The 27,797-nt window shown below is 47.9% G+C and overlaps 1 protein-coding gene across 15 annotated transcripts in view; it reads right to left on the bottom strand.

Annotated features, from left to right (window-relative positions):
* SAMD11 (sterile alpha motif domain containing 11) overlaps nt 1-27,797 on the bottom strand; it is a 323,740-nt gene that overhangs the window by 150,686 nt on the left and 145,257 nt on the right. For 3 of the 15 annotated variants that reach the window (XM_083752510.1, XM_083752516.1, XM_083752517.1), the window contains one exon: nt 2,498-2,589. In XM_083752510.1, coding sequence (XP_083608636.1) covers nt 2,498-2,569 — 72 coding nt within the window. In that variant the 5' untranslated portion in view covers nt 2,570-2,589. Of the gene's footprint in view, nt 1-2,497; nt 2,590-3,723; nt 4,023-4,734; nt 4,957-5,277; nt 5,402-5,969; nt 6,885-27,797 lie in introns of those variants that run through there. The other 12 variants (XM_083752513.1, XM_083752512.1, XM_083752511.1 and 9 more) reach the window with 12 other exon arrangements.

The following is a 27,797-nucleotide window of genomic DNA, read 5'->3' as shown; positions in this document are numbered from 1 at the left end:
AGTGGGTGACATGTGCTGGACTCCTTTTTTTATGTAAACACAGTATTATTATTTTTTGTTTCATTTTAGCTGTATATTGGTTTTAATTTTATTTTTAACTCACTTTGAGGTAGTAGTAGTAGTAACAACAACAATAATAACAATAACAATAATACTGAATGCTTTATTTTTATTTTATTTTGCCAAGGATCATTTGGACAAATGTGAACTGAAAACGTATTAAACCAGTTCACTCTGTGAAGGGACGGGCATAAACTTGGAATAATCCCTTTCTGGACGTGCTGAACTTAAACTAGAACTGGATTATCCTGAATGACTTAAGCTACAGCCTGTTACAAAGGTGGGGATACCTGTGGGCCCCTGAGAGGTCTTCAGGATTCTAGCTCCCATTGTTCCTGACACTGTCCATACTGGCTAGATAGAAATTTGAGTGCAACAGCATCAGAAAAGCCACAGGTTCTCCATCCCTGGCCTATAGCAGGGCTGCCCTTACAGATGACTGGTTCAAAGTGCAGTGGCCAGATTACTAACGGGTTGTCTTTAGAACCCGTATAACCCCAAACAATTGCATTGGCTGCCATTGTTTCTGGGCCCAATTTAAGGCGCTGACAACTATCCTTCGTACCTACAGACCCTCTCAGGTGTTAAGATAAACACGTGTGTGTGTGTGTGTGTGTGTGTGTGTGTGTGTATCTTGGTAGTTATGCTACCCTCAGAAGTTCGGGGCATTCCATGTGGCAGCCCCCAAACTGTAGACTTCCTCCTTGACAGAGGTGCGTCTGACACCTTCACTATACAGCTTTCCACAAATGCTTGAAGAGGCAACCTCTTCACTCCGGCCTCTGACACTTGAGGTGTGTGTTTTCAGGACCCAATTCTTACAAGCAAAATTTGTTTTAGCCACTTTTAATTATGAATGTTAAACTGTTGCAACCTGCCCCAAGACCTGCTGGCCAACAACAACAACAGCCCATATTTTTCCCTTTCAGGCAGCAGGGTACCACCCTTCCCAAAGGAGCAATCCAAGATATCTGCAATGTTGCAGCAGCCTCTAGATCTCGCATGTCCCAATCAGAGAAGTGCCCACCACTGTACAAAGAAGAAAAGCCCACCCAGTGTCTAGAGCCAGGGGGCTCTGGACTTTCCCCAGCATATCTACTGAAGCTGGTGAGTGAAACAGGCCTAGATTGCCCGCCCTCCACTGCCAATACAATTTAATTGGGGTAGGTAGGATCAGGCTCTCCAAGGCTGAAGAACTGGTCACCCAAATCAGCTCTCTTAAGAACACATCTACACTATGAATTTAAACCAGCCTCCAATATGTTTTGCTGCGATGACCCTGGGGTCTCCCTCATTGCACACACAAAAAACCTAATGGAACTTTTGGAAATGAACATACCACCAACCAAGCCATACACTGCAAATAATCAGCTGTCAATAACCACATTTGCACTTCACAGACCCACAAATCCTCATTTGGCATTCAGTGCTCATTTACAAATGTTTATAGATACACAGATGCACTTCTTACTCAACAAGCCTCACTTTGTGTTATATCACTTCGTTTAACACCACCTTTACCAGGAAAAAAAATAGGATGCCATGCAATTGTCGAAAAGTACTGATGCGAGTCAATTCAGTAATCACAAACTGAAACCCAAACCCTATATTCTTAACGACATCACACTCATCAGCAGCGGAGAATTACGGATTCCTGCTCCAGATTCTATACACATAATGTGGGTTGCAAATCCACTCTTTGCCCATAAATATGATTTGAAAGGTGTGGGGCTGGGAACCCCACCCCATTGTTTCATCATTCCAATTTAGAGTACAGAAGTGTAAGCACATTTACGTGAAAGTATGTCTCATTGATCGAAGTATCGGCACAGTTGAGAACAGGGCCTTGCATTTAATTGAACCCTACTAATGCTGTACATTATTCCCATTTTCAAAAAAATATTATTATTATTATTATTATTTTTATGAACATAAGTGTTCTCTTCTTTTTTCAAGATAGGATTGTTATTCCTGCAGTCTTTTGCCAACACAGTTCCAAAACATGCACATTCCAATATCATAATCTAACTTCAAATCCTCTTACACTGACTATTTTGCACTGCTGAATAATATACCAGAAAGGGGAAATGGATGACCAAGAAAGCTGATAGAAAGCTCGCAAACACTTGAGTTGGCATCCTTGAACAGCAGTTTTGCCTGCCTATTGGAGGCTGCAACCCTGAGCCCTCCTCGATAACATGGAGCTAAAACTAGATGCATTCAGCATAAGAACATCACGGGATATAGCTCTCTCAATTGTCACAGAGGACCACAAACCACTGTCTCCCACCAGCAGTCACACATATACTTAAAAAACAGTGTGCACACCGGCAGGGGTGGATAGATGAAGAAATTATCAAATAGAAATGTGGCCAAATATTAAAACAGAGAAATTATTTCTTTGCGTTCTCATTTTGGTTTTTCGCAATCATCTTACCACTGGAGACGAAATTCGACACCCAGGGCAATCACAGATTGGAGGATGTACCTGTAAGATTCCTTTGGACATAAGAGTCTTCAAACTTTTCCCTGGATGAAAAAGAAAAAAGAGGGGAATGGGGGGATGGAAAGAACAAAACAAGTATTTAGCTTGGCTTTTAGAGAGAGAGAGAGAGACAGAGAGAGAGAGAGAGAGAGAGAGACTGAGAGGCTTTGCACAAAACAAGCCAGCCTCTACCCACCCATCCCCTTTTACAGGGCCCTGGCTTGCACCCTAATTGAACTTTGTACCCTGTAGAAATGATGAAAAGGAGTAGCAGCGCTCATTAGCCCCTATCTAACCTTGTTAAAAATGTTCGCCAGGCTGAAAAATAATAGGGGAACCCTGAAAAGGAGAGGCCTTGGAGGAGCAGAGCCGCTCTGCACCCACCCCGCCTCCCCCTGCATCAAGCAAACACCATTCAAGATGCATGCATTTGCAATTCACAGCCATGACGCTAGCACTCAAAGGATAAAACACACACAACTGAAAGCAGGTAAAGAAAGGCAAACAACAGGCTGAAGAGACAGGCGGGGAGCGCAGGGAGCTTAGCCCCCGCTGCCCCTGAAAAACTCTTTTCTCCGTCCCTTGAACACCAGCTCTCCTCCCCAGAGGAATGAGGGGACTTTTCCTGAAGCCGGCCGGAGGAAGGGGGTAGCAGCATCATTAGAGCGGCGGCAGCAACAGCCGCTCTCCTCCTCCTCGAGGCGATCAATAAACAAGGCGAGGTGTCAGTCACCTCCTAATGGCTCTTGGGACCCTCGGCGTGACACATGCAGCCCTCGGCTAATGACATGTCAAGGCGGACGCCTCTTGGGCTTCCCACCTCCTTCACCCAGCTCTCCGGCCCCCGCTTCGCCCCAGCCTTAGCTGCCTCCCCGAGCCCGGGCAATGAAATAAAATAAAATAAAAAGAGGCGCGCGGGGGGGGTGTGTAAAAAAAGAGCGCGCGCGCCAATGCAAGCCACAGGGTCGATCCTCGCCTCCTTGCACAACAGCAACGAAGACGCACCCGCTTGCCGCTCCACTTTTCCCGGGGAAAGTCGCTGGGGCGAAGGTGCGGGAGATTTTGTGAAATTAAATTGTTAACAGAGGAGGAGGAGGAGGAGGAGGAGGAGGGAAGAGGAGTAGCCGCCAGCACAGACCTCCCTCCCACCCACCAGCTCCCTCGCCGCCGCCACCCACCTGCCTCGGCGCATTGGCGGATCCGGACTGAGCGGCTGGGGTTGGGATTTCGGTTTCTATTCGCATCAGCCCTCTCCGAAGCGACTCCCCCCACCCACAGGCGCGCTTCCAGAGCAGAGCAAGGCAGGCGCAGCAGACCCGCGGTCGCCCCCCCCCCACCCGCTCCTCCGCTTAACCTCAGCGTCGGCGGAAGGGGCGATCCAAAAGCATCGAGGCCAGTCCCGGATCGGGACGCAAGCGGCAGATCAACAGCAAGTCACGGAAGACGCCACACTGCGGGTTGGAGGAGGGACACCACAGGTCCACGTGCCTCTTGCCTGTCCGAGGTGGGGGGGGGGGGGAGAGCAGCTCCGCTCATTGCGACGCCGGTAAAAAACGCAACCTCTCACAAGACACACACATACTTGGAAAGCGGCCCCGCAGAGTTCAGAGGGACTTGCTCCCGAGTTAGGATCGCGCCCTCTAAGAATGCCACGCTACGCGCAAACACGAAGCTTGCGTTTTTGAACACCCCTCCCCCCTCCAGAAAGCAGCGAGGTTGCTGCGCCTCACTTGCCATTCGGGGGGGGGGGTGCGGGCGAGAGGCGAGGCCACCGCGCGAAAAGCGCTCCCGCCAGTCGCAGACGAGCAGCAGCGGAAAGGGGGTTCTCCAAAGTCGCGCCCAGCCGCCCCGGCGCAAAAGCTACACTCGGAGAAGAGAGAAGAGCTTCGGGGGGGGGCGGGGGGGAGGGGAGACGGGGCGGGCGCGCCGTTCACACATACACACGCTGAGCTAGACGTAAACAGCAGCTGTGCAGACACAACCGCGAAGGGCGCCCAGCGCCAAAACCACAACTCCGCAGCCAGGCGAGCAGCGCCTCAAAGGGGACGCGCCGTCGGGGGCAGCCGAGAAAACAACGCACAAGGCAGCTTCAAAAAGGATAGGAGTATGTATCTCTGTCGACCCTTTGCAGTGCTGCTTCGATTCCCCCACTACACGCGCGCACACAAAAAGAGCCCAGAAACACACACCAGACTCCGGGCGGCAAAGCGCTGGCGGCTTCTCGGCTCAGCCTGGCCTCGAGAAGTTGCAGCCTCGGGTCACTTCGGAGGCGCGCTCCAGACAGTCCTTCGCTCCGCGCCAGGCGGCTCCGGTTTGAAGTGGAGGAAAGATGAGTCTGTTCCAATCCTCAACCTCCCCCACCCCCCTCCAATTCTGGCGCGCGCGCGCGCGAGACTCCGCCACCGCCCAACAAGTGCAAGTTCTCCCCCCCCCCAACATGGGCACATGCTGCCGCCACCAATCTTAAAAAAAAATAATCCACCCTCGGTTTTACTTGGCCCGCAAAATACAAGAGGCGCGCATCAATAACTTTCTAAGCACGCGCGAAAACTTCCGTCTCCGCCGTCGGTTCTTTCGGATTCTGCAGCGCATTTGCGGCGTTCGTTCGTTCACACTCACGAAAAGCGAGTATAATCTAAAGGCGTGTTTATGTCAGTTTGACTTTCCGAAAGTAAAAAGGGCAGTTTATAAAAGGTGGGGCGGAGGACAAGGCTTGTGAAAGACGCACTTACAAACCCTCGCGGAACATCATCCCGCACACCCGTTGGCCGACAGCTGTTGTCCCCGATGGGCATCAAGGGATTCGGCGGTGGAGAGGGAACTGGGAACGAGCCCCCTCGGAAAACCGCGGGAGTTTCCCAGTTTGACGGGACTCTCTTCTAGCACGCGCCGATAGTTAACGCGGTCACGCCCCTCCCACCGGAACGTCGAATCTCCGGGAATGAGCAAAGGAGTCAAGAGTGCCTCTGAACATGAGCAGAGATCTTTCCCCGTAACATTCAGTGAACAACGATCAACCCACCACGCGATTACGGGATAGCGGGGCGCGGATACACTTGAACCCAAGCCACCTATCATTTTAGCAGTTGCACACTATTTCCGGTAAAACGAAGAGCCCTGTGGAAAAAATAAAGCTTACCAAGCCTGCCCCCCCCTTCCCTTATCCGAGATCGGGACGATGCAAAGGCTTGTTCCGCTACTGATTGCTGAGGGAAAGGGAGCCTTCTAAAATCATACACACCCTACCTACTTTTCCCCACCAGCCGCCTGACGAGGAGCCCTGCGCGCCTCGAAAGCCGGCACTTTCGCCCCAGAGAAGCCAGCCGAGCAAGCCGAAAGGAGCAGCCCCGCCGCCTGGCGCGCCCCGGCTTCCCGCCCCAGCTAGCTCGCTCTCTTCCCCGCCGGCCGGCCGGTCGGTCGGTACCTTTGTGCCGGATGCTCCGCTTCCAGTCCTTGGCGGTCTCCCGGCCGCTGACAAACTGGAACTCGTTGGGAGTGAGCCACTCTCCCCGGTAGCGAATGGAGGGCCCTTTGCTGCCCTGGCACAACTTATTGATGTAGAGGAGCGCCTTGTTCTCGCCGCACTCCACCTCGATGCAAGGCTCGCCGTTGTCGAAGAAGGGCTGGAAATCCGGGATGGACGAGAAGCGCTCCAGCATCAGGTCCTCGGGGAGGGGGTGCGGGTGGGAGTGGGCGGCGGCGTGGGGCGCCGCGTGGAAGTCCAGGTAAGCGCGCTGCTGCTGGTGATGGTGGTGGTGGTGCTGGTGGTGCGCAGCGGTGGCGAAGATCTGCTCGTAGGCAGGCGGGTGCGGGGTCACCACGGGGATGGCGGCGGCCGCCAAGGGGACCAGGTAGTCGGGCAAGGTCTCCATGGGCTGGTTAAAGGCGGCCAGCGCCAGCTCCTCGCGGTCCGGGCGCTCCCTCTTGATGGCCGGCATGGTGGCGGCGACAGCGGCGCGCTCAGCCGGCGGCGGCGGCGGCGGCTGCTCTTCCCAGGCTGCAAGTTGCGCGCTTGGAATGAGCCTCCCGCAAGAGCAGCAGCAGCAGCAAAAGCAGCAACAGCCCCAGCACAAGCAGCACCTTGCAGGCGCCGGCTGGAGCGGCGGCGGCGAACCCGCTTGCAAAGCTCCCCAGCGGCGCAGCAGCCAAGGGGCGCCGGGATCCCGCAGCCAGCAACCCGAGCTTAATGCGCCCGGGAGGAGTTCAGAGCGGTGGCGGCGGCAGCGGCGGCAGATCTGCCCCTCCGGGTTAATACTTGACATCTTGGCCAGGGAGAGGGCGCCGCCGCCGCCGCCACAGCTGCCGCCGCCGCCGCCGGAGACATGGTTTCGGTCGCCAAAGGTTTATTGATCTCCACGCACACACACACCCCCGCCGCCGCCGCCCCCAGCCGCGGATCGACCCTGCGCCTCTGCCTAGCGACCTCTTTTCTCTCTCTCTTTCTCTCTCTCTCTCCCCCCACCCCCCCCCCACTTTCCCGCCTGGAGTATCCCCTTCTGGCTTGCCCTGCCAGCCCACGCAGCCCTCCCTGCTCGTTTGCCTGGCGTTTTATTTTTAATCTGGTTGTGTGCGAGTGGTTCTTTTTTTTAAAAAAAGAAATATATATTACAGTCACCTAAAATCTTGCAGCCACCACCAGCAGAAGCAGCCTTATTTTCTCTCTCCGTTCCACGCGGGTAACGCACTTTCACTCCCCTGCCCCGCCACTTGCAAAATACGTAATTTTTTAAAACTGCATTTTTTATTTTAAAATTGCAATTGCTTTAGCGCAACCTTTGCAACACTGTTTTCCTTCCCTCCCACACAAGCCTGCAACTTTTCCACAGGTCTGTCTCCCCGCTATTAATAATAATTTTAAAAAACCCACCCACATGCATCCACACGTGCACCTGCAAAAGGAGATATTTCTCAAACGACGCCCCCTCCCAGCGAAGCCTATTGAGATGGTTAGGAAACCAATTTCTAGGCTAGAAATTAAAAGCAACCTAGAATTTAAAAAAATAAATAAAATTAGAACACTTTCACAGTCGACAATTTCCCCTCCCCAATAAACAGCGCCCTTGCCTTCACTAGAAGTAAGGGGATTCTATTTGGCTGGGCTTCCTCCTACAGGCACCCCTGATAGAAACATATATATTGATATATTTTCGGAAGTCAGAGTGGAGTTCTGAGACACTCCGACCAAACAAGCTTTTCCCTCCGCGGCCGACTCTCCAACTTGCCCCATTTAAACAGCACAAGGCGCTTGCAAAAAAAAGAGAGAGGCGGAAAAAGTGGAAGGTGGGGGGACTGACTCTAGGAGAGGGGGGTAAGCGACGGACAACCACCTCCTTCAAAGAACCACACAATCGTCTCCCCCGTGTTTTTTTTAAAGCCCAAATTAACCTGGGTGGGTTAATAAAGGTTGCTCTTCTTACCCGTGGACTCTGGATGCCTTTGGAGTCAGTGGGTGTCACTGGGCTTTGCCCCCCAACCTGTTTTCAGCTGGAAGGCTCACTGCTGCCTTGGGCAGCAAGAGTGAAAGTCTCTCTACTCTGTCTCATCGCAACTCTGGTGTTTGGAAAGAATGGGCTTCTGTATTAAGGTAAGTGTGGTGCAGGCAGCTGTGAGCCCCTGCACATTTTTTTTGGGGGGGGGGGTAGATTTTTAAGTGATCTTCTCATGAGCAATCTTACTTAGAGGAACATTTTCTACATCACTGATAGGGAACCTGAGACCCACCAGAAGATGTTGGGTTCACAACTCTCACCATCTCCAGCTAGCAAGGACAACTGTCAGCACCAGGTTCCCCACTCCACCAATGCATTGCCCATGTTGTCTTCAGGACAAGTGTCTTAAACATCATGGCAGTCCTCTGTCATGGTTCTCAGTCTGACTGCAAATTTTCACTGCAGAAGCAGACCTCTAAGGAGAACAAGGCGTTCCAGGCCAGAGTGGGGCTGACCCCCTTTTTGGATACTGCCCTTGTGTTTTGGACAGTCACACTATGCAAGGGTCATTGTGTTCTCCAGACAGTACTCTTGGAGCCCAGAACCACCACCTCCATCATAAAACTGGCCCCATAAAACTCTTGTATTCCTGTCCTGTTTACGACCTTCCCACTGAAGCATCTGATTGGCCAATGTGAGAACAGGATGTTTTTAAACACCTGGTTTGTTTAATCAAGAATTTTATCAAGGGTTTTGTTTTGTTTTTTTGTTTTTGTAAACTGCTTATCAGGTTTCTTAAAGCTGAGCACTATATAAATTTTGTAAAATGTAAAATAAATAAGCAAAGGATGCTGGATTGGCTGGGCCTTTGGCCTGATCCAGGGGCAAGGCTCCTCTTATGTTAATCTAGGTCAGGAAAGGAAGTTACAGAGAACATGTCCTTGGGGAGTGCTCTATATCTAAATATATATAAAGCACATAACCAAAAATGTACAGTGGTACCTCGGGTTACATATGCTTCAGGCTACAGACTCCACTAACCCAGAAATAGTACCTCGGGTTAAGAACTTTGCTTTAGGATGAGAACAGAAATGGTGCTCTGGCGGTGCGGCGGCAGTGGGAGCCTTGTTAGCTAAAGTGGTGCTTCAGGTTAAGAACAGTTTCAGCTTAAGAACAGACCTCTGGAATGAATTAAGTACTTAACCCGAGGTACCACTGTAATAACTGTAATAAGAGTTGAATTCAATGTTAGTCTTACTCAGAGGAGAACCATTGAAATTAATGAACAATTTCAGTGGGTCTACCCTGAATAAAACTTAGTTGAATGCAACCCAAAGTGTGGAATTGGATCTCTATTTCATACTACATTTGTTCTAAAAATAAAAATTGGCAGAGCTAGCAGGGGCCAAGAAAAAAAGGACTGTGGGGGTGGATCTGGGACCATCAGTTGCCTGTCCTAAAACAACTGTATTTGGCTGCTGTCGCAGACAGACTTGTGGGCCACTGTGTCCCTGTTCTGAGGATGATCCAGTCCAGATGTTCTTATTTAATATAAAGCAGCTGGAGAAATAATTAAAAAAAAAGCACAAGCAGAACAACACCACCACCCAAAACCCACACCTTTTCTTGACACTCCCTCTTGTTGAATGCCTTGTGCATGGAGGAAGGAGGAAAAAGTGGTGATCTTGGTTTGTGGTTCACAAATTGGGTGTGTCAGGGAGATATCCTACCTAATTGCCACATTTACTGCTTTCCATTAAAAGTTTAATGGCAAGGTTTAAAATATTACATTACATTGTACTGCATGTTTACTTGCCAATATTTCGCTGTATTTGATTATTTCCTCCCGCCCCCCCCCCAAAATTAATGATGATGATGATGAGGCAAAGCTTGGCAGGCAGCCTACCAGAAAATAAACTATTTCCCACCCTTCATTTGGAATATTTGAAACTGTTTGTAGACAAGCAGCCCCCCTAAAGCTCTGAGAAAAGAGTGATGCTCAGAGTTTTCTGTCTCCCTGCTGGTCGCCAAGGACAAACCGGCGCCAAAAGCGGTTTGTCAGAGAAGCCTTGTGCCAATCTTGTCAGAGCTGAAGGAGAATCTGAATGCAGGAGGGCACAGCGAGGAACTCCCCAGTTACAGCTGTGCTCTGTAAAAACAACTCGGTAACTTTCTGATGGTGCATCCATGTCCAGTACTAGAGCACCCCTTTGGGAACGCTTTGAGCTCAAGGTCACAAAGCAGCCCATCCATCCTCATTTGCAGGGCAACTGAGTGCGATACAGCCTAACCTACCTCTCAGGGTTGTTGTGAGAAGAGCTGCGTACTCCTTGAAGGAAAGGTGGGATTACAGTGGACGCTCAGATTGCGAACGTGATCCGTGCAGGAGGCAGGTTCGCAACCCGCAGCATTCGCAACCCGCAGCGCTGCGTCTGCGCACGTGCGGGTTGCGATTTGGCGCTTCTGCACATGCACAAAATGTGATTTAGCCCTTCTGCGCATGTGTGACTTCCGAAACCAACCCATTCCGGTACTTCCGGGTTTTGGCACGTCTGTAACCCAAAAAACCGCAAGCTGAAGCATCTCTAACCTGAGGTATGACTGTATCCAAAATTACAGAATAAATCCATCAGCTCCAATATTTGCCTATTCTGGCTACATAGCAAGAGTCTGCTGGATCATCTGGTCCAGCATCCTATTCTCACAGTGGCCAAACAAATGTCTGTGGGAAACCCACTAGAGCAATCTCTCTTCCTGAAGTTTCAAGCAGCTGGAATTCAGAAGCATTACTGCCTATGACCATCGAGGCAGAACATAGACATCGTGGCTGGTAGTCATTGATAGCCATATCCTTCATGAATAGCCCTTGACATAGCATTATCCTCCTACAAAGATTTGTCCAACCCTTTCTTAAAGTGGGTTGGCATCGCTGCCTCCAATAGGAGCAAGTTTCTCAGCTAGTACAGTGGTACCTCGGGTTACAGACGCTTCAGGTTACAGACTCCGCTAACCCAGAAATAGTACCTTGGATGCTGTAAAGATGGAGATGAAATTAACAACAGCTGGTTCCTTCAGATGGAGAATGAATGACACCCTATTTAGAGATGAAGAGATTTACAAAAAGGCCCAAAAAACTTTGAAAGACTACTTTGAGATAAACCTGAAGACAGAGGTGGAGAAAAGAGTAATTTGGGACACAAGTAAAGCCGTGATGCGAGGTTTCCTAATACAACAGAACTCCTTAAAGAGGAAGAGACAAAATGAGAAGAAAGGTAAGATTTTGGAAAAGATAAAAGAAGGTGAAAAGAAATTGAGATCCAAACCAAAGTCTCATGAGGTTTTGAGAGAAATTAAGTTCTACCAGATGCAGTATATGGAACTGATGAATCAAGAGATAGAATGGAAAATTAAGCAAATGAGACAAAGGACATTTGAATCAGCAAATAAATGTGGGAAACTTCTTGCATGGCAACTGAAGAAGAGACAAAAACTGAATACTGTTACAAGTTTGGAGGTGGAAGGAAAGAACATCTTTAAACCAAATGAGATCAGTAATTGTTTTAAGAGTTATTTCAGAAGACTATACGCACGAGGGCCGGAGAATGAAGGAGAAATAGATGATTTTCTTAAAAAATATGGACTATAAAGAATTTCACAACAAAGTACGATGGTTTTGAATGAGAAAATAACAGAACAAGAAATAGAGGGTGCCATCCAGAATATGAAATTGGGGAAATCTCCAGGACCGGATGGATTGATCTCCAGATATTATAAAGCTCTGAAGGAATGGTTAATACAACCATTGAAGGAGGTCTGCAATGAAATTTTAGAGGGGAAAAAGGCACCCGAATCGTGGAAAGAAGCATTTATTACACTTATACCAAAAACTGAGACTGAAAAGAACCAGATCAAGAACTACCGCCCTATATCATTACTTAATGTGGATTATAAAATATTTGCTGACATTTTAGCAAAAAGGTTGAAGAAGGTGTTGGTGGAGGAGATTCACAAGGACCAGGCTGGCTTTCTCCCTGGGAGACATATGTCAGATAATGTAAGAAACATAATTGACGTTATAGAACTGTTAGAAGTTAACATCAATACGAAGGCTGTACTAATATTTGTGGATGCGGAGAAAGCTTTTGACAACATTTCTTGGAGTTTTATGAAGCAGAATCTCCATGGGATGGGGGTAGGCCAAAGGTTTGAAAATGGTATAGGTGCTATATACTCTGAACAAAAAGCAAAGTTAATTGTAAATAATGTGGTTACTGAAGAACTTCTTATAGAAAAAGGGACACGACAGGGGTGCCCAAAATCCCCATTGCTTTTTATATCTGTCTTGGAGGTTTTGTTAAACATGATCAGGAGAGACCAGTTGGTTAAAGGAATTCAGGTCGGAGCCAAACAATATAAACTGAGGGCTTTTGCAGATGACTTAGTATTGACCCTACAACAGCCAGATACTAGTACGAAAAGAGTTTTAGAAATAATTCAAGATTTTGGTCAGGTAGCAGGATTTAAGTTGAATAAGCAAAAAACTAAAGTCTTGGAGAAAAACTTAACAAATATTGAAAGAGAGAGGTTTCAAAATGAAACTGGATTAATGGTGGCAAAGAAAGTTAAATATTTGGGGATTAATATGACATCTAAAAATGTGAACTTATTTAAAGATAACTATGACAAATGTTGGACAGAGGTAAAGAAAGATCTAGAAATATGGTCAAACTTGAAGCTTTCCTTGTTAGGCCGAATTGCTGTAATTAAGATGAATGTATTGCCTAGAATGTTATTTTTGTTTCAGACATTACAGATTGTGGACAGATTGGACTGTTTCAAGAAGTGGCAGAAAGACATATCTAAATTTGTCTGGCAGGGCAAAAAGCCCAGAATAAAATTTAAGATATTAACTGATGCTAAAGATAGAGGGGGGTTTGCCCTGCCGGACTTAAAACTGTATTATGAATCGGCAGCTTTCTGCTGGTTGAAAGATTGGCTACTTCTTGAGAACACAGACATTCTGGATTTGGAAGGATTTGATAACAGATTTGGTTGGCATGCATATATATGGTATGACAAGGTAAAAGTTCATAAAGGTTTTAAAAACCATATTGTCAGGAAAGCACTATACAATGTTTGGATTAGATATAAAGACTTGCTGGAAAATAAAACTCCTAGGTGGTTATCACCAATGGAGGCTAAGGAGGTGAAAAAACCTAATATGGATTCTAAACGGCCAAAATATTGCGAAATCCTAGAGCAAGAGTGTGGAAAAATTAAATTACAGAGTTTTGAGAAAATAAAGTCTAAGGTACGAGACTGGCTTCATTATTATCAAATAATGGAGGTGTTTAAACAAGACAGGAAAATTGGCTTCCAGGTGGAGAGATCAAAACTAGAAACAGAACTGTTAGAACCCAATACTAAGAACTTATCAAGAATGTATAACCTGCTGTTGAAGTGGAATACACTAGATGAGACAGTCAAATCTGTTATTCTAAAGCAGCAATGCTGCAGCAAGCAAAGGCTCTAGCAGCTCAGTCAGCTGCTTGTGGCTGGAAAGCCAAACAGGAAGTCTGTGACTGTTGCCATGGAAACAAAGGGGCAGTCCATTCTCCTTATTGAGCACAGGATGTGAGCTCAGTGTGTGTCATATGACCTGTACAGGATGTACATGGGTGGAGTTTGGAGTTTCTCTCTGTTTGTTGAAGAGAGCACACATCTTTTACTGTATAACTGCTAGAGACAGAAATAAAGACATGTAGTTACATTTCTGTCTGTGTCTGATTCCCCTCCCTGGGGATATGCAGGGAGGAGGAGAAGGAGGAGAAGCAGTTGGTGTGTTTTTCTCACAGCCTGAGGAAAATCGCCGGAACGGACCTCGTGTGTTTTTCCTGCCGGGAGTCGCCGGAGGGAGGTCAAAGGAATTCAGCCGGTGCCTGTATAGATAGGCACATACCTCTGACCGGGCCAGAATTCCAACAGTGGTATCAGAGCTGATGGTTTCTTCGATCCATGGAAGTCTGCAGAAAAGTGGCAGAGCTACTGTATTCATCGCTCCATGGAGGCCTGAGGTGAGAAAGCTGATTCTCTGCAGCCAGAAGCTGACCAGAAGAAGCTGAAAGCCAAGCTACGGAGCCCAGGTATGAGATTTTCGGGCTTAGAAGTGTGCATGCTCTGCTTCGAGGGAGCAACGTTTGGGAAAAACAGCTCCGAGAGAGAAGAGCTCTGCATTCCAAACATTCCTGTGGTTTTTCCTGTCCAAGGAAAGGAATGCTGTTGCTTAGCAACGCAGGCCAGTTTCACGAGAGGGCTGGAAGTCAGGCTATGCTCAGAGAGGCAAAAACAGCCTATGTTTTGACTTAGGCCCTTAACGAACACTTGAAAGGGGACTTTCCAAGCGGCCAGTGTTATAGCTGCCAGGTGCACAAGAGTGTAAACAAGCCAGCTATTGGATTTTAGAGGCTTGTGTTTGAGAGTCAATGCAAGGACTCAAAATGGATGCCAAGAAGGGGGGAGGCCTGCCTTCTCCAAACCTCCTGACCAGTTACAATTATGCATCTTGGTCTATTAAGATGAAGGCCTTGCTGCAGAATCAGAGACTGTTTGGGGTGATTGAGAACCCCATCCCTGCAGCACCAACGCGTGCTTGGGAGTCACAGGATGTGAAGGCCAGAACTGCTATAATTCTGTGCGTGTCAGACTCACAGCTTATTCATATACAAGATTTACAGCACGCGAAAGATGTTTGGGACACGCTGAGAAGGACACATCAGAGAGATGCAGGTTCTTCAGCGTTGTTGTATTTTGAAAAGCTGACCAACCTGAGACTTGCGCCTGATGGAGATGTTCAAGCGCACCTGACGGAAATGACATTTCTGCGTCAACAGATGGTGGAACGCAATTTCCGTCTGGATGAGGAAGTGTTTTGCTTCATGGTGATCAACAGCCTGAATCGGACTTACAAAACAGTTGCCAGTCAGCTGGGGTCCCTCCCAGCGCAAGATCTAACGTCGGACAGGGTCTTTGCCGTCGTTCTGAATGAACAGGACAGACTTGCCGCCCTGGAAGTCAAGGACAGGGGGAGACAAGAACGGAGTTCTGACACCCCCACTGCTGTAGCTACTGGAGAAGACGCTGTAGCTTTAAACGTTGTCCGATGCTACAATTGTGAACAGACTGGGCATCTTCAGCGGAACTGCAAGAAGCCACATCAGAACAAAGGAGCCAAGGCGAGCTCCACAAAGTCTGAGGCGTCAGACAAAGGTCATACCATCCCAAAGGCAAAGACTGCAAAGGCTTTGATGTCGCTAAAAGCCGCACCAGAAGCGGGGAATTTCTTTGTCATCGATACTGGAGCCACAGTTCACATGACAGGACACAGAGGACTATTTTCTACGTTTAAGAAGCAAAGCTTCGCTGTACAACAAGCCAACGGTCAAGAGCTGGAAGCCACCGGAATTGGGACTGTGTATCTTGAAAGTCTGAACTTGACTATAAACAATGTTTATTTGGTTCCAGAGTTGAAGTACAATCTGCTCAGCGTTTCGCAGATTGCCAAGAAGGGACTAAAACTGTCCTATGATGATCAACACTGCGAGATCTACAAAGATGGAGAGTTGTATCTTTCTGCCAAAGAGAAAGATGGACTGTATTTGTTGACTTTTGATCAAAGTGATTACATGGAATGTAATTCTTGTGATTCTAACATTATTTCTTTTGCAGGTGTAGCCAAGAAGAACGCCAAGCAGGTCACCTCGAGGGTCGACAAGGCATTTCAGCGGGTGTATGCTGATGTGATTGGTCCTCTAGCACCTTCTAGAGGCAATGCAAAATATTACCTAATATGTGTTGATTCTTTTACAGGTTTTGTCTGGATTTATCTTTTGGAGAGACCGAAAGAAGCCTTAGAAAGGTTTAAAGAGTTTTGTGACAAGGTTAAAAATATGCATGATGCTGACATAGATTGTCTTTGCACAGATGAGAAGCCAATTTTTCTCTTACAGGATTTTCAGAGGTTCCTGAAGAAGAAAGGGATAAGACACAGAATTGCTAGTTCCGAAGAAGCTTGGAACAGATGTGTCTGTGTTAGGGTGAACAAAGAATTGCAAAAGGGAATGGAAGCGCAATTGCTTAGTTCACATCTGCCACATGAGTACTGGGCTGAGTCGCTAATGTCGTTTTGTTATACGTGGTTGAGAAAGTTTTCAAAAGAGTTGGGAAGTTCTCCTTTTGAGAAACTGTTCCACAGAAAACCTTCTGTTGCCCATTTCAAGGTTTTTGGGTCTCATGTGAGGACAGAAGCTCCGGGTGGAGTAAAGAATGCCAGAGGCATTTTTGTGGGTTATGAAAAGGGTCTCTACAGAGTAATTTTGTCTGAATCTGGTAAGGTGATTCTCACAAAATTTCTAGAGAGTGCTCCTGAACAGGAGAGAGTGATAGTTCACACATTTCCCACAGGAGGTGATGATGATTCTGATGATGATGATGATGATGTTGATTTTATTGAGTTCAGTAGTACTGATGATGACAGCGATAGCTCAGACAGCTCAGTTGTCACAGTTATTGAGAGGAAATCTCACATAATGACTAGACCGTCAGAAGAGGAGGACGAACCACTGTTTACAATTGGTACTGGTTCTCCAGAGAGTTCAGAGGCTGAACCAGAAAGCAAAGAAGAGCAGCACCTCTTACGTAGGTCTGAGAGAGCAACGAAGGGTGTACCACCCAAGAGGTATTCAAAGGAGTTTGCTAATTTAGCTGTTGCTGTTGTAAACGACCAAGGTCAGATTGAAGCTGTGTCTGAGTCAGAGACAAAGGCACAACAGAGAGTTGTTAACCAAGGTAATGCAGAAGCACTCATTCCTTGGAAGTCACACAACCAGAGAGGTACATTGGTAAAACCAGTGGCGGGTAGTTCCAAGGGTGGGACTGAAACAACAGGGGAATGTTATACATATAACAACTGTTTGTTTTCTTCTCTGGATGACGCTTTGCTTGCAGCACGCATTGATACTTTAGGGGGAGTAAAGGAATCGCCGGAACGGACCTCGTGTGTTTTTCCTGCCGGAGGTCGCCGGAGGGAGGTCAAAGGAATTCAGCCGGTGCCTGTATAGATAGGCACATGCCTCTGACCGGGCCAGAATTCCAACAAAATCAACTATGATAAAGTGGGCACAAGACATGGGTCATGACATTATGTTCGCTGACTGGGAACAGTTATGGACCACCGGGATAAAATTTACGGCATGTAATGCCTTAAGAGAAAATATTATGAAAATGATTTATAGGTGGTACATGACCCCAGTCAAGCTTGCAAAAATCTATCATTTGCCCAATAATAAATGTTGGAAATGCAATGAGACTGAAGGTACCTTCTATCACCTTTGGTGGACTTGCCCGAGGATTAAGGCCTTCTGGGAAATGATTTATAATGAAATTAAAAAGGTACTTAAATGTACTTTCCATAAGAAAACAGAGGCATTTCTCCTGGGCATGGTCGGCCAATTGGTGCCAAGGAAGGATAGGACGTTCTTTATGTATGCCACCACAGCAGCAAGGATTCTCCTAGCAAAGTATTGGAAGACACAAGAACTACCCACGCTGGAAGAATGGCAGGCGAAGGTGATTGACTATATGGGACTGGCAGAGATGACTAGCAGAATTCGTGACCAAGAGAAAGAGACGGTGGAAGAAGATTGGAAGAAGTTTAAAGTATATCTTAAGAACTGTTGTAATATTGATGAATGTTAAAATGTCAAGGTAAAGGAAAATATGGAATTATAGCTGTAATTGACTGATAGATTAATTACCAGAAGAAATTTAAAAAGACAATAAGTGATTAATTAACCAATCTGAAGGGTTGTTGAAGAAACATTTAAAATAGGGAAGCAGAGAAGGGGAGGGAGGGGGAAGTCCGAGAAGTAAGGTTATGAAAAAAAAAAAGATTTGAAATTATACATGTTTATATGTTGGTGTTTGTTTGTGTGTGTTGACTGTTTTGTTTTTATTTGTGTGGAAAATTAATAAAAAATTATTTTAAAAAAACACAGAAATAGTACCTTGGGTTAAGAACTTTGCTTCAGGATGAGAACAGAAATCATGCTCTGGTGGCGCGGCGGCGCGGCGGCAGCAGGAGGCCCCATTAGCTAAAGTGGTGCTTCAGGTTAAGAACAGTGTCAGATTAACAGCGGACCTCCAGAACGAATTAAGTACTTAACCCGAGATACCACTGTAATTGCTTTCAAGTGATTCAGTGTCAGGGACTGGGCAGAGGAGGAATGGCAGAGACCACCTCCCCAGCCTGACCCTTCCAGGGAGGAGGGAGGAGGAGGAGGAAGAGGAAGACAGTTTAGATTTACAACAGGGGTTTGCAGGAGGTCACAGCTCAGAGGAAGATGAGGGGAAAAGACAGGAAAGAATGGGAGAGGAGGAAGAGGAAGCAGCAGAGAGACAACAGCTGACAGACACGGTGTCTTTAGAAAGCATTCCAGATCCCCCTCTCCCAGAACCTGGCGAGCCGTGAAAGTAGGAGAGCAAAGAGCTCAAAGACAGAGGGCACATAGCAGGACCACGCCATTATCCAAGAGGTTGGGTTCTATAGCCTCTCCCTCTAATTACTGAATAAAAAAGGATAGTAAGAAACCTTCCCTTGTCTTTATACTTTCCTGGGCAACCAGCTGGGAGTTGTTGACAGCATCCTGACACTCAGACTAAGATCTGCCTAGCTTTACTCCTTGCAATTCTAACTGGGTAGGCCAAGGTCTGAAGTAGGAACATAGGAAGCTGCTTTAGATCCTTGGTCCATCTAGTTCAGCATTGTTGACACATTGGCAGGGCTTCAGGGGGCGGGGAGATATATTTCACAGCTCTACCTGAAGATGCTGAGAGTGCAACTGTTGTGCCACAAACCTCCCACTTACTTTCTGTAAAAGGTGACGTCAGTGCCAACTTGAATAAAATATTGGGGGGCTCCAGGGAAGCTCCGTCTTTCATAATCACAAGATGCGACCCCCCCACACACAATTTGAATGGCAATGCCTATCAACTGGGGGGAGGCTCAAATATTTCATTGGAGGGGTGAAGACCCCTTGATCCCTAGGAGTTGGCTCCAATGCTCCCCAATTCTGGAATGTTCTCCCCAGGGAGGCTCGCCTGGTGCCTTCATTACATATCTTAAGGCATCTGACGGAAACATTCCCCCCCCCAAAACAGGCCCTTGGCTGTTAAATGATCTATGTGTGTGGGGGGGTGTTATTGTCATTATTACAGTGGTACTTCAGGTTACATACGCTTCAGGTTACATATGCTTCAGGTTACAGACTCCGCTAATCCAGAAAGAGTACCTCGGGTTAAGAACTTTGCTTCAGGATGAGAATAGAATAGTGCTCTGGCAGCAGCGGGAGGCCCTATTAGCTAAAGTGGCACCTCAAGTTAAGGTGTGTTGTGTTTTAGGTTTTTATTGAGGTTTTAAATGGTATTCCTGTAAGTTGCTTCAAGTCACCTTGTAGGAAAAGCAACTAACAGTAACAAATAATAATGATGATAATAATAATTCCACAAAGAGGGAGCCTCCATTAATAAAGGCCTATCCCTTGTAACTTATGGCCAGCCAAGGAAAGCAGACACACTCTTAAGAGGCCCTCCAACCAACAATTATTTCAGATTTATACACAGGAAGTGTTCTTTGAGTCATTCATCTTCAAGAGGTGGGTCAACACCCCAAACTAAGTTTTGTTGCCGCTGTGACACCAAGGCCACTTTTTTCTTTCCTTTCTGGTGGAGAGAGATAAGGCCCAAAACTTCACACGTATGCTAAAAAGTGTTTTAGAGCAAGTCCCATTTGCAGACTGGGGTTAAAGGTGGATCCTTGGTCTATAAAAGCTGGAGAATATTGCTTTAAGGCATCTTGGTCCCACACCATTTACGGTCTTAAAGGGCAAAATTAGCACTTTAAATTGTTCCTTTAAACTGTGGCTGGAAACCTGCATATAGTTCTTTAAACCCAAGTGATTAGTTCCTGTTAGCAATCTGGTTACCACAGTTTGGACCAGGTGCAGTTTTGCAAGACCAGGGCTCCCCCCACCCCCAAGCCGGAACTAGAAAAAAAGGCCCTGTACAAGACTATTCAAATCATCAAAGTCCTTACAGAGTCCTAGATCCCTGGCCTAGACTTTTAAGCTTGATATGCCAGATACTGAACTCAACACTTTATGCATGCTAAATAGGGAGCAACAGTGACTTTTGCAACCTATCAGCTTGTGTTGAACGCAGCGGAAATAATATCTTGCAAGGAAGTCTGCTTCCCACCCTACCCAGCAACCGAGCTCCTGCAAAGATTATCTTCATTACTTTGCAGACGAGCTATGGTCCCTGTATACTGTAGAGCCCAAACAGGATATGTAGCAGATTTATTCTGCTTAAAACTAATGCAGGGGTTGCTGAATTCTGTATCCTTGTAAGCTATCACATTCTCCAGAAACCGTTCCAGAGGCTAAATGTAACAACAAGCATCTTGTTGGCCACTGTGAGGACAGGATGCTGGAGTAGATGGACCAGTGGCCCATTAGGCTAGTCCTAATCATCTGGGACGCAGGTGGCGCTGTGGGTTAAAGCCTCAGTGCCTAGGACTTGCCGATCGAAAGGTCGGCGGTTCGAATCCCTGTGGTGGGGTGCGCTCCCGCTGCTCGGTCCCAGCGCCTGCCAACCTAGCAGTTCGAAAGCACCTCCGGGTGCAAGTAGATAAATAGGGACCGCTTACCAGCGGGAAGGTAAAGGGCGTTTCCGTGTGCGGCTCTGGCTCGCCAGAGCAGCGATGTCACACTGGCCACGTGACCCGGAAGTGTCTCCGGACAGCGCTGGCCCCTGGCCTCTTAAGTGAGATGGGCGCACAACCCCAGAGTCTGTCAAGACTGGCCCGTACGGGCAGGGGTACCTTTACCTTTACCTTTAATCATCTGGAGGGTTGCAAGACCCTCCAGTGTTGCCTGATTTTAATAAAGCACCAAAACATCTCTCTGGTCAGCTGAGCTCAACCACATGAAAGGCCAGTGTTTCTCAGCTCTGGACTGGGTGGTGGTTAGGAATGATGTGGAATCTGACAGGCAGTGCCACATCCAAGGCTGGATATAAATAAGAAGCCAAGTAGGTGGGTGTTGGCTTGATATACTAGGTTAGTGGGGCTGTGCCCCATCTGACCAAGTGGGCCAGCCTCCATGTCCGTAAAGGGATTTAATTTGGGGGTGTGGGCTGGAAGAAAGAGATACAAACAATAAGTAAATCTGTTTGCAAGTGTGCAAAATGGCACCCACCTTCTAATAATGCCCCTGACAGCTGCTGATAAATTATTTCCTGGTCTCAACTTTAGCTTTTGTCCCAATGGAGACCCTAGAACAGCATTTTTCAAACTTGGGTCTCCAGCTGTTGTTGGACTACAACTCCCACCATCCCTAGCTAGCAGGTGTGCCAGCTGAGGCTGATGGGAGTTGTAGTCTGACAACATCTGGAGTGCACCAGGTTGTAGAAGGCCGTCCTAGATCTTTCGCTCCAGGCCGTGTCTAGCACCACCAGGCACATGAGGCCCCAATGTGCTGTGCAGGGCAGCTGGGCAAGCGCCACCAAAGTCCTGCTTGGTGGGATCAGCATCGGAGGTCAGACTAGCCTAAGGCCAGACTGCTTCATTAGGGGAGATGTTTTGACAGCTCAGAGAGGAACAGCCGCCAAAGGGGAGGGGGGTTTAAGGGGGGCTTTGGGTGGGGTGATGGGGCTTGAAGCACTGAGGACATAAGGTCCTATTTAAAAAAATAAAATAAACACCATTACTGGAAAGATCCCAGGTTTCGCCTGCTTTAATCCAGCAGAGACCGAAAAAGGCCAAAGTTCCACAGTGATTTCTCGGAACGTAAGAAGAAATCTCCACAAATGCAATAAACATTCCCCCTTTCCTGAGCAAGGCCACATTCACACCATACATTTAAAGCAGTATTACACCACTTTAAACAGTCACCGCTTCCCCCAAAGAATTCTGGGAGCTGTAGTTTTTTCTGGGTGCTGAGATTTATTAGAAGTTTCCCTTTACAGAGCCGCAGTTCGCAGAGTGGTTTAGCATTAGAAGTTTCCCTTTACAGAGCTGCAGTTCGCAGAGTGGTTTAGCATTCAGCCTCTTTTCCCAGGGAACTTTGGGAACTGTAGCTCTGTGAGGGGGACATGAGGTTCTCACAACCCTCAGCACCCATTAGCAAACTACACTTCCCAAGATCCTTTGGGGGAAGCCATGATTGCTTAAAGTGGCATAATAGTGCTTTAGATGTCTAGTTCAGGTAGGGCCTAAGTCCTACTCAGCAGAGACCCACTGAAATTAATGGACCTAAGTTACACAGTCTCACTGACTTCAATGGGTCTCTTTTGATTCTCTGCTATCAGGTGTCCCGTGGTTTTTTGTTTGTTTGTTTTTCTTTATTTCCTCCCTCTCTCTGCTGCCCCCCCCCATCCTTTTAGTCTTATTCCCCAGGCAAGGGATTAATTGAAGTAAACCCATTGCCATGACAACCACACAACGTGGAGCTTTAATCAAACAAAACTCCGATAAGATGGGAAAAGGGAAGCAAAGACGAAGAAAGCAAAACCCAAAAAAAACCAACAACAACCCCGGGGAAAATATTAAAGCCCCACAGTGAAACTATACCAGAACAGAGACAGGTGGCCTCTCTCTGCCTCCAGTGCTGACGTGGTGAATGTTTTATACAGAGTTCAGTCAGAGGCCAGGCACCCTGACCATGAGCAGGGCAAAGGGGTGCTTGACACCAGTGAAGGGCAAGAGACAGCCAGGTCAGGGTCTGGGTGGAGAAGCTTCTTCCAAACTGGGGGCCGCATTCCCTTCCTGGGGCCACATGCCATTGGTGGGTGGGGCCAGGAGCAAAAGTGGGCGGAGCAACACATGTACATTTTACCTCGGTGCAGCAGGCTAGTTTCTAGATGTACTCACACACACATCTCTATCAAGGCAAGCAAGAGGCATGATCAGGGTCCAAGGACACGTTTCAAGGCAAGCAAAAACACGCAAGGAGGGTGCAGAAGGGAGAAAGCAGGTGTAGCTGAGGAGGGGTGTGCCCTGAGGATAGCCCTAGGGGCCAAGCAGAGAGCCATAGAGGGTTTTTTTTGGTCTCCAGGCCAGGTTCCCCAACCATTTGAAGATAAAACCACCCAACTCCCTTCCCATTCTGTAGACTTCTCTGTAGCATGGCACCAGAAATACCAGTGGCTAACGTGCCCATGCCTTTCCTAGCTCCTACACCCAATGGCATAGGGTGGCGCTGTGGGTTAAACCACAGGGCCTAGGACTTGCTGATCAGAAGGTCGGCGGTTCTAATCCCCGTGACGGGGTGAGCTCCCGTTGCTCTGTCCCTGCTCCTGCTAACCTAGCAGTTCGAAAGCAAGTCAAAGTGCAAGTAGATAAATAGGTACCACTCCAGTGAGAAGATAAACGGCATTTCAGTGCGCTGCTCTGCTTCGCCAGAAGCGGTGTAGTCATGTTGGCCACATGACCCGGAAGCTGTACGCTGGCCCCATCAGCCAATAAAGCGAGATGAGCGCTGCAACCCCAGAGTCGGCCACGACTGGACCTAATGGTCAGGGGTCCCTTTACCTTTACCTTTACACCCAGTGGCAGAGCTTCATGCTCCAGCACCAGAGGTGGAAAGCAGGCGGGGGTGGGGCATGCATTCTGGGGGCGTGGTGTGCTGCCTGCAGGGGTGGGGCCGCCAGTACGGGTGGGGGGCAGCAGTGATGGAACCCCACCGGGACTGTGCTGATGGGGGTGGTCCCCCCCTCTTCCTCCACCAGTGCCTACACCCAACAGTCAATATCTGCCAGGCTACGCGCCACAAAGGTTTTTCCTAGCCAATCCTGCTTTTCTTTCCAAGCCAGCAGCTTGCTTCAGGCTAGCATGCACAATGACCAGCCGTGAGTCAGGCAGCTGTGGGCCCCACTCTGAAAATAAGCCAACTAGCCAATTGTGAGTGCTGGTGAGGGGCAACGTGTATCAATCAATAAAAAATGATAGGCATGCATACCTATATGTCTGTAAAAGAGATAAAGGCTGCACATTTAATGCACGTTATTTCTCTCTCCCTGCCCACAAGGTACCATGTGAACTGCAATCTAAAAGATAAGGCGCTTCTACAGGCAACGCAAAGTTAAACTATGGAACTCGCTCCCACAGGAGGGGCAGCCATGGCCACCAACTTGGAAGGCTTTAAAAGAGGATTGGACACGGAGGAGAAGGCTGTCCATAGCTGCAGGAAGCAATGCTTCTGAAAACCAGTGGATGGAAGCCAAAGGAAGGGAGAGCGCTCTAGTGCTCGAATCCTGCTTGCGGGTTTCCCACTGAGGCATCTGGTTGGCCATGGTGACAACAGGATGCTGGAGAAGACTGGCCATTGGCCTGATCCTGCAGGCTCTTCTTAAGTTCTTAGTTTACCAAGAGTACTGGGAACTGCAGCCCTGTGAGGGATAAACTGCAGTTCCCAGGATCCATAAGGAGAAGTCATGTGCTTTTTAAATCTATGGTGTGTATGCAGCCATAGAGAGGCAGGGGAAGCCTACCCTTAACAATGATTATTTTTCAGCAGGAGTTTTTTTTGGGGGGAGGGGGGGAGAGACACACCAATTTCCCTTTGGTCCGCTTCATCTGTCCCTTCTCTCTCCTGCTGACTACTCATCACTGACTCCCGCAAGGGCAGTTCCGAGACAGACACGCCTGCAATTCATCAAAGGGGAGGCATAAGTCTTTGATGACAGGCCTACTGTAGCGTATCACACCGATGCAATGGGATGTTAGCACAGCACAGCAGAGGAGGGGAGAGGAAAGCCCTGGAGGTTGCCAGCCCTCTCGCCACAGCAAGCCAGTCTGGACCTCGCTTTAATGAATCTGTGTGTAATTGCAGTAAAGAGCCAATCTCCAGAAAGGGGTGGACAAAATCTGTTGACTGCGATTTCTCACCTAAGTTTCTTACTTTCCTAGTCTTTTAAGTTCAGTTCACCACCGTTCTGCACTACTTTTGCAATTTTGCTCACAGATCATCAGGGTTTCATTTATCTTTTTGTCAAAGTATTTCTATACTGCCCTCTCATAAAATATTGGTATGTGTGTGTGTGTGCGTGCCCACAGCAATATATAAGGTAAAGGTAAAGGTACCCCTGCCCGTACGGGCCAGTCTTGACAGACTCTGGGGTTGTGCGCCCATCTCACTTAAGAGGCCAGGGGCCAGCGCTGTCCGAAGACACTTCCGGGTCACGTGGCCAGCGTGACAAAGCTGCATCTGGCGAGCCAGAGCCGCACACGGAAACGCCGTTTACCTTCCCGCTGGTAAGCGGTCCCTATTTATCTACTTGCACCCGGAGGTGCTTTCGAACTGCTAGGTTGGCAGGCGCTGGGACCTAGCAGCGGGAGCGCACCCCGCCGCAGGGATTCGAACCGCCGACCTTTCGATCGGCAAGTCCTAGGCGCTGAGGCTTTAACCCACAGCGCCACCTGCGTCCCCAGCAATATATAGAGAGACATTAAAAGCAGGGCAGAACAATCATTAAAATGACTGGCTACTCAAGAAAATCTTAAACAACTGCATAGGCCAGCTAGCATAAAAAGGACTTCAAGATATGCATCTCTGCTGGAAGAACTGATGGTTGCAAGGAAAATTGGTATAAAATGAGAATTCCTTGGATGCCAAGATCCAGGGTTGGGGCAAGTACTCTTTGGTGAGAGAACCCAAGCAGAGTTTTAAAATCACAAGATATTCAGTAAAGTAAAATGTGGGAATATAGGCTGTTAGACCTTTAAAATATGCCCTTGTGAGTTCCAAAACTCCCTTCTTCCCTTAGCATAGAAAAAGACCACACATTTGGTAAGTTAGAAATGGCTTACTTACAAACTCTCCAAACTCAGATTCATGTGCTTTTCCATACAGCATTTGGAAAAAGTTGCACAGGCAGTAAAAACTGGCTTAGTTACAGCAGTGAAAGTTCCTAAATTATTAGTATAGGAACACAAGAATGGCTTGTGAGAGCCATGCGGCTAAGCTGGAGCAACCAGCTTGTTTTGGAAAAGTGTACATTAGGTTAAATTTGCCTTTCAATGCAAATTGAATCAAATAACTCTCCCAACAGCAAGCCATTCTGTTTTCAGATTTTAAAATAACGTTAAAAATTATTCACCTTTCTTCCAGCCTCTAGCCACCTGCTTGGCTATAAGATAGGGCCAGCTTTAGACAGATTTTTTTTCTTTTTTTTCTTTTTATCTGGACAGGGTGGCTTCTGTCTTTAACCCAATCACTGACGGGAATTGGGCGGCAGACCAGCTGCTCCCAGAGCCTGAGCCCAGGTCAAAGCAACATCAAAGACAGAATCACAAGGCCTTTCAGCTTACATTTGGCACCTGAGTTTCCCGTTTCATCTCTCCCCCACCCCTTTGTGTTTGTAGTCTTGAAAGAAGGTTCTGAGTTGCAGCACAGAAGTGAGGGGCAAGGTGGGAACCCACCATTTATCCACTGATCTGACAGCAGGACATGCCCCCCCTCCTCCAACGCATGCACACATATCAAAGCACTCAGGAAGTGTGCCCAAAGTTTGCTGGAGCTATCAGACAGGTACATTACCAGGCTTGGCACCAGTCACTAAGGCCCCAAAATGGCAGAGCCTGCTGTTGACTACTGCCTTTGCTCCTCCTTTCCCCCCGGTGCTGAACAATTGCAAGTCACAGTTTAAGATCATGGGAAGATGGATCAGTTCAAAGGTCCATCTATTGCAGCATCCTGCTTGCTTGGATTCTGATTCTGGACCATGTCAAGGACTGGCTGGGTGCGGAGGAATGGTGGGAAGAACCAGCTGGGGAACCACCAAGGGAAGAAGGCTCAGAGCCCAGGGCGGGGTGGGTGGGACAACAATGAGTGGTCAGAGGGAGAAGACTGGGAAGAGGAGGTGTTAGAAGCTGAAGGGGAAACAGGGCTTAGTGAGCTGGGAGAGTCATGGCAGACAGGTGTCCAGAATCAGAGGCAGAAGCTGAAGCAGGAAAGTGGGGGAAAGGAGAGTCATAGACAACAAGCTCCCCACACCACCAGCCCCAGTCTCCCAGGACCAGAAGAGGCGTGAAGCAGGAGGAGCAAAGACAGGCACACAGGTGCACTCTCCACTTGCTCAGAAAAAATACCAGAGAGGAGGAGACAGGGGAGGTGAGGACCTTTAGTCTCAGCAACTGATCCATGGGGCAAGACCTGCTCGGGAAGAGTTCCTGTGATCATTAGGCACGGCATTCCACCAAGTCTGTGCAGATCCTGTTTTTGCTAATACAGTGGTACCTCGGGTTACATATGCTTCAGGTTACATACGCTTCAGGTTGCAGACTCCGCTAACCCAGAAATAGTACCTCGGGTTAAGAACTTTGCTTCAGGATGAGAACAGAAATTGTGCTTCAGTGGCGCAGCGGCAGCAGGAGGCCCCATTAGCTAAAGTGGTGCTATAGGTTAAGAACAGTTTCAGGTTAAGAATGGACCTCCAGAACGAATTAAGTTCTTAACCCAAGGTACCACTGTAAAGAGTTAACTCCAACTTTGAATAGTGTGGCTTACTGCCAGCTCGCTCTGTGACAAACCAGACCTGGACACGGTTCTGGTTGCTGTCCCATTGGTGCGGCTGCTGACAAGTCACTTGTTGCCCAGTAAAAACAGGACAAATGCACACATAGGCAGAAGAACAGGGAGGGAGATAGAATTACAAAGTGAAGCCAAAAGGCTTAGCAGCGCAAGAGACAGTGAAAAGGCAATTCAGTCAAA

This window comes from Podarcis gaigeae (assembly GCF_964106915.1).
Source record: "Podarcis gaigeae genome assembly, chromosome: 8".
Taxonomy (NCBI): domain Eukaryota; kingdom Metazoa; phylum Chordata; class Lepidosauria; order Squamata; family Lacertidae; genus Podarcis; species Podarcis gaigeae.
The sequence above is the reverse complement of the archived record's forward strand: the minus strand, read 5'-3'. Positions and strand labels throughout refer to the sequence as shown.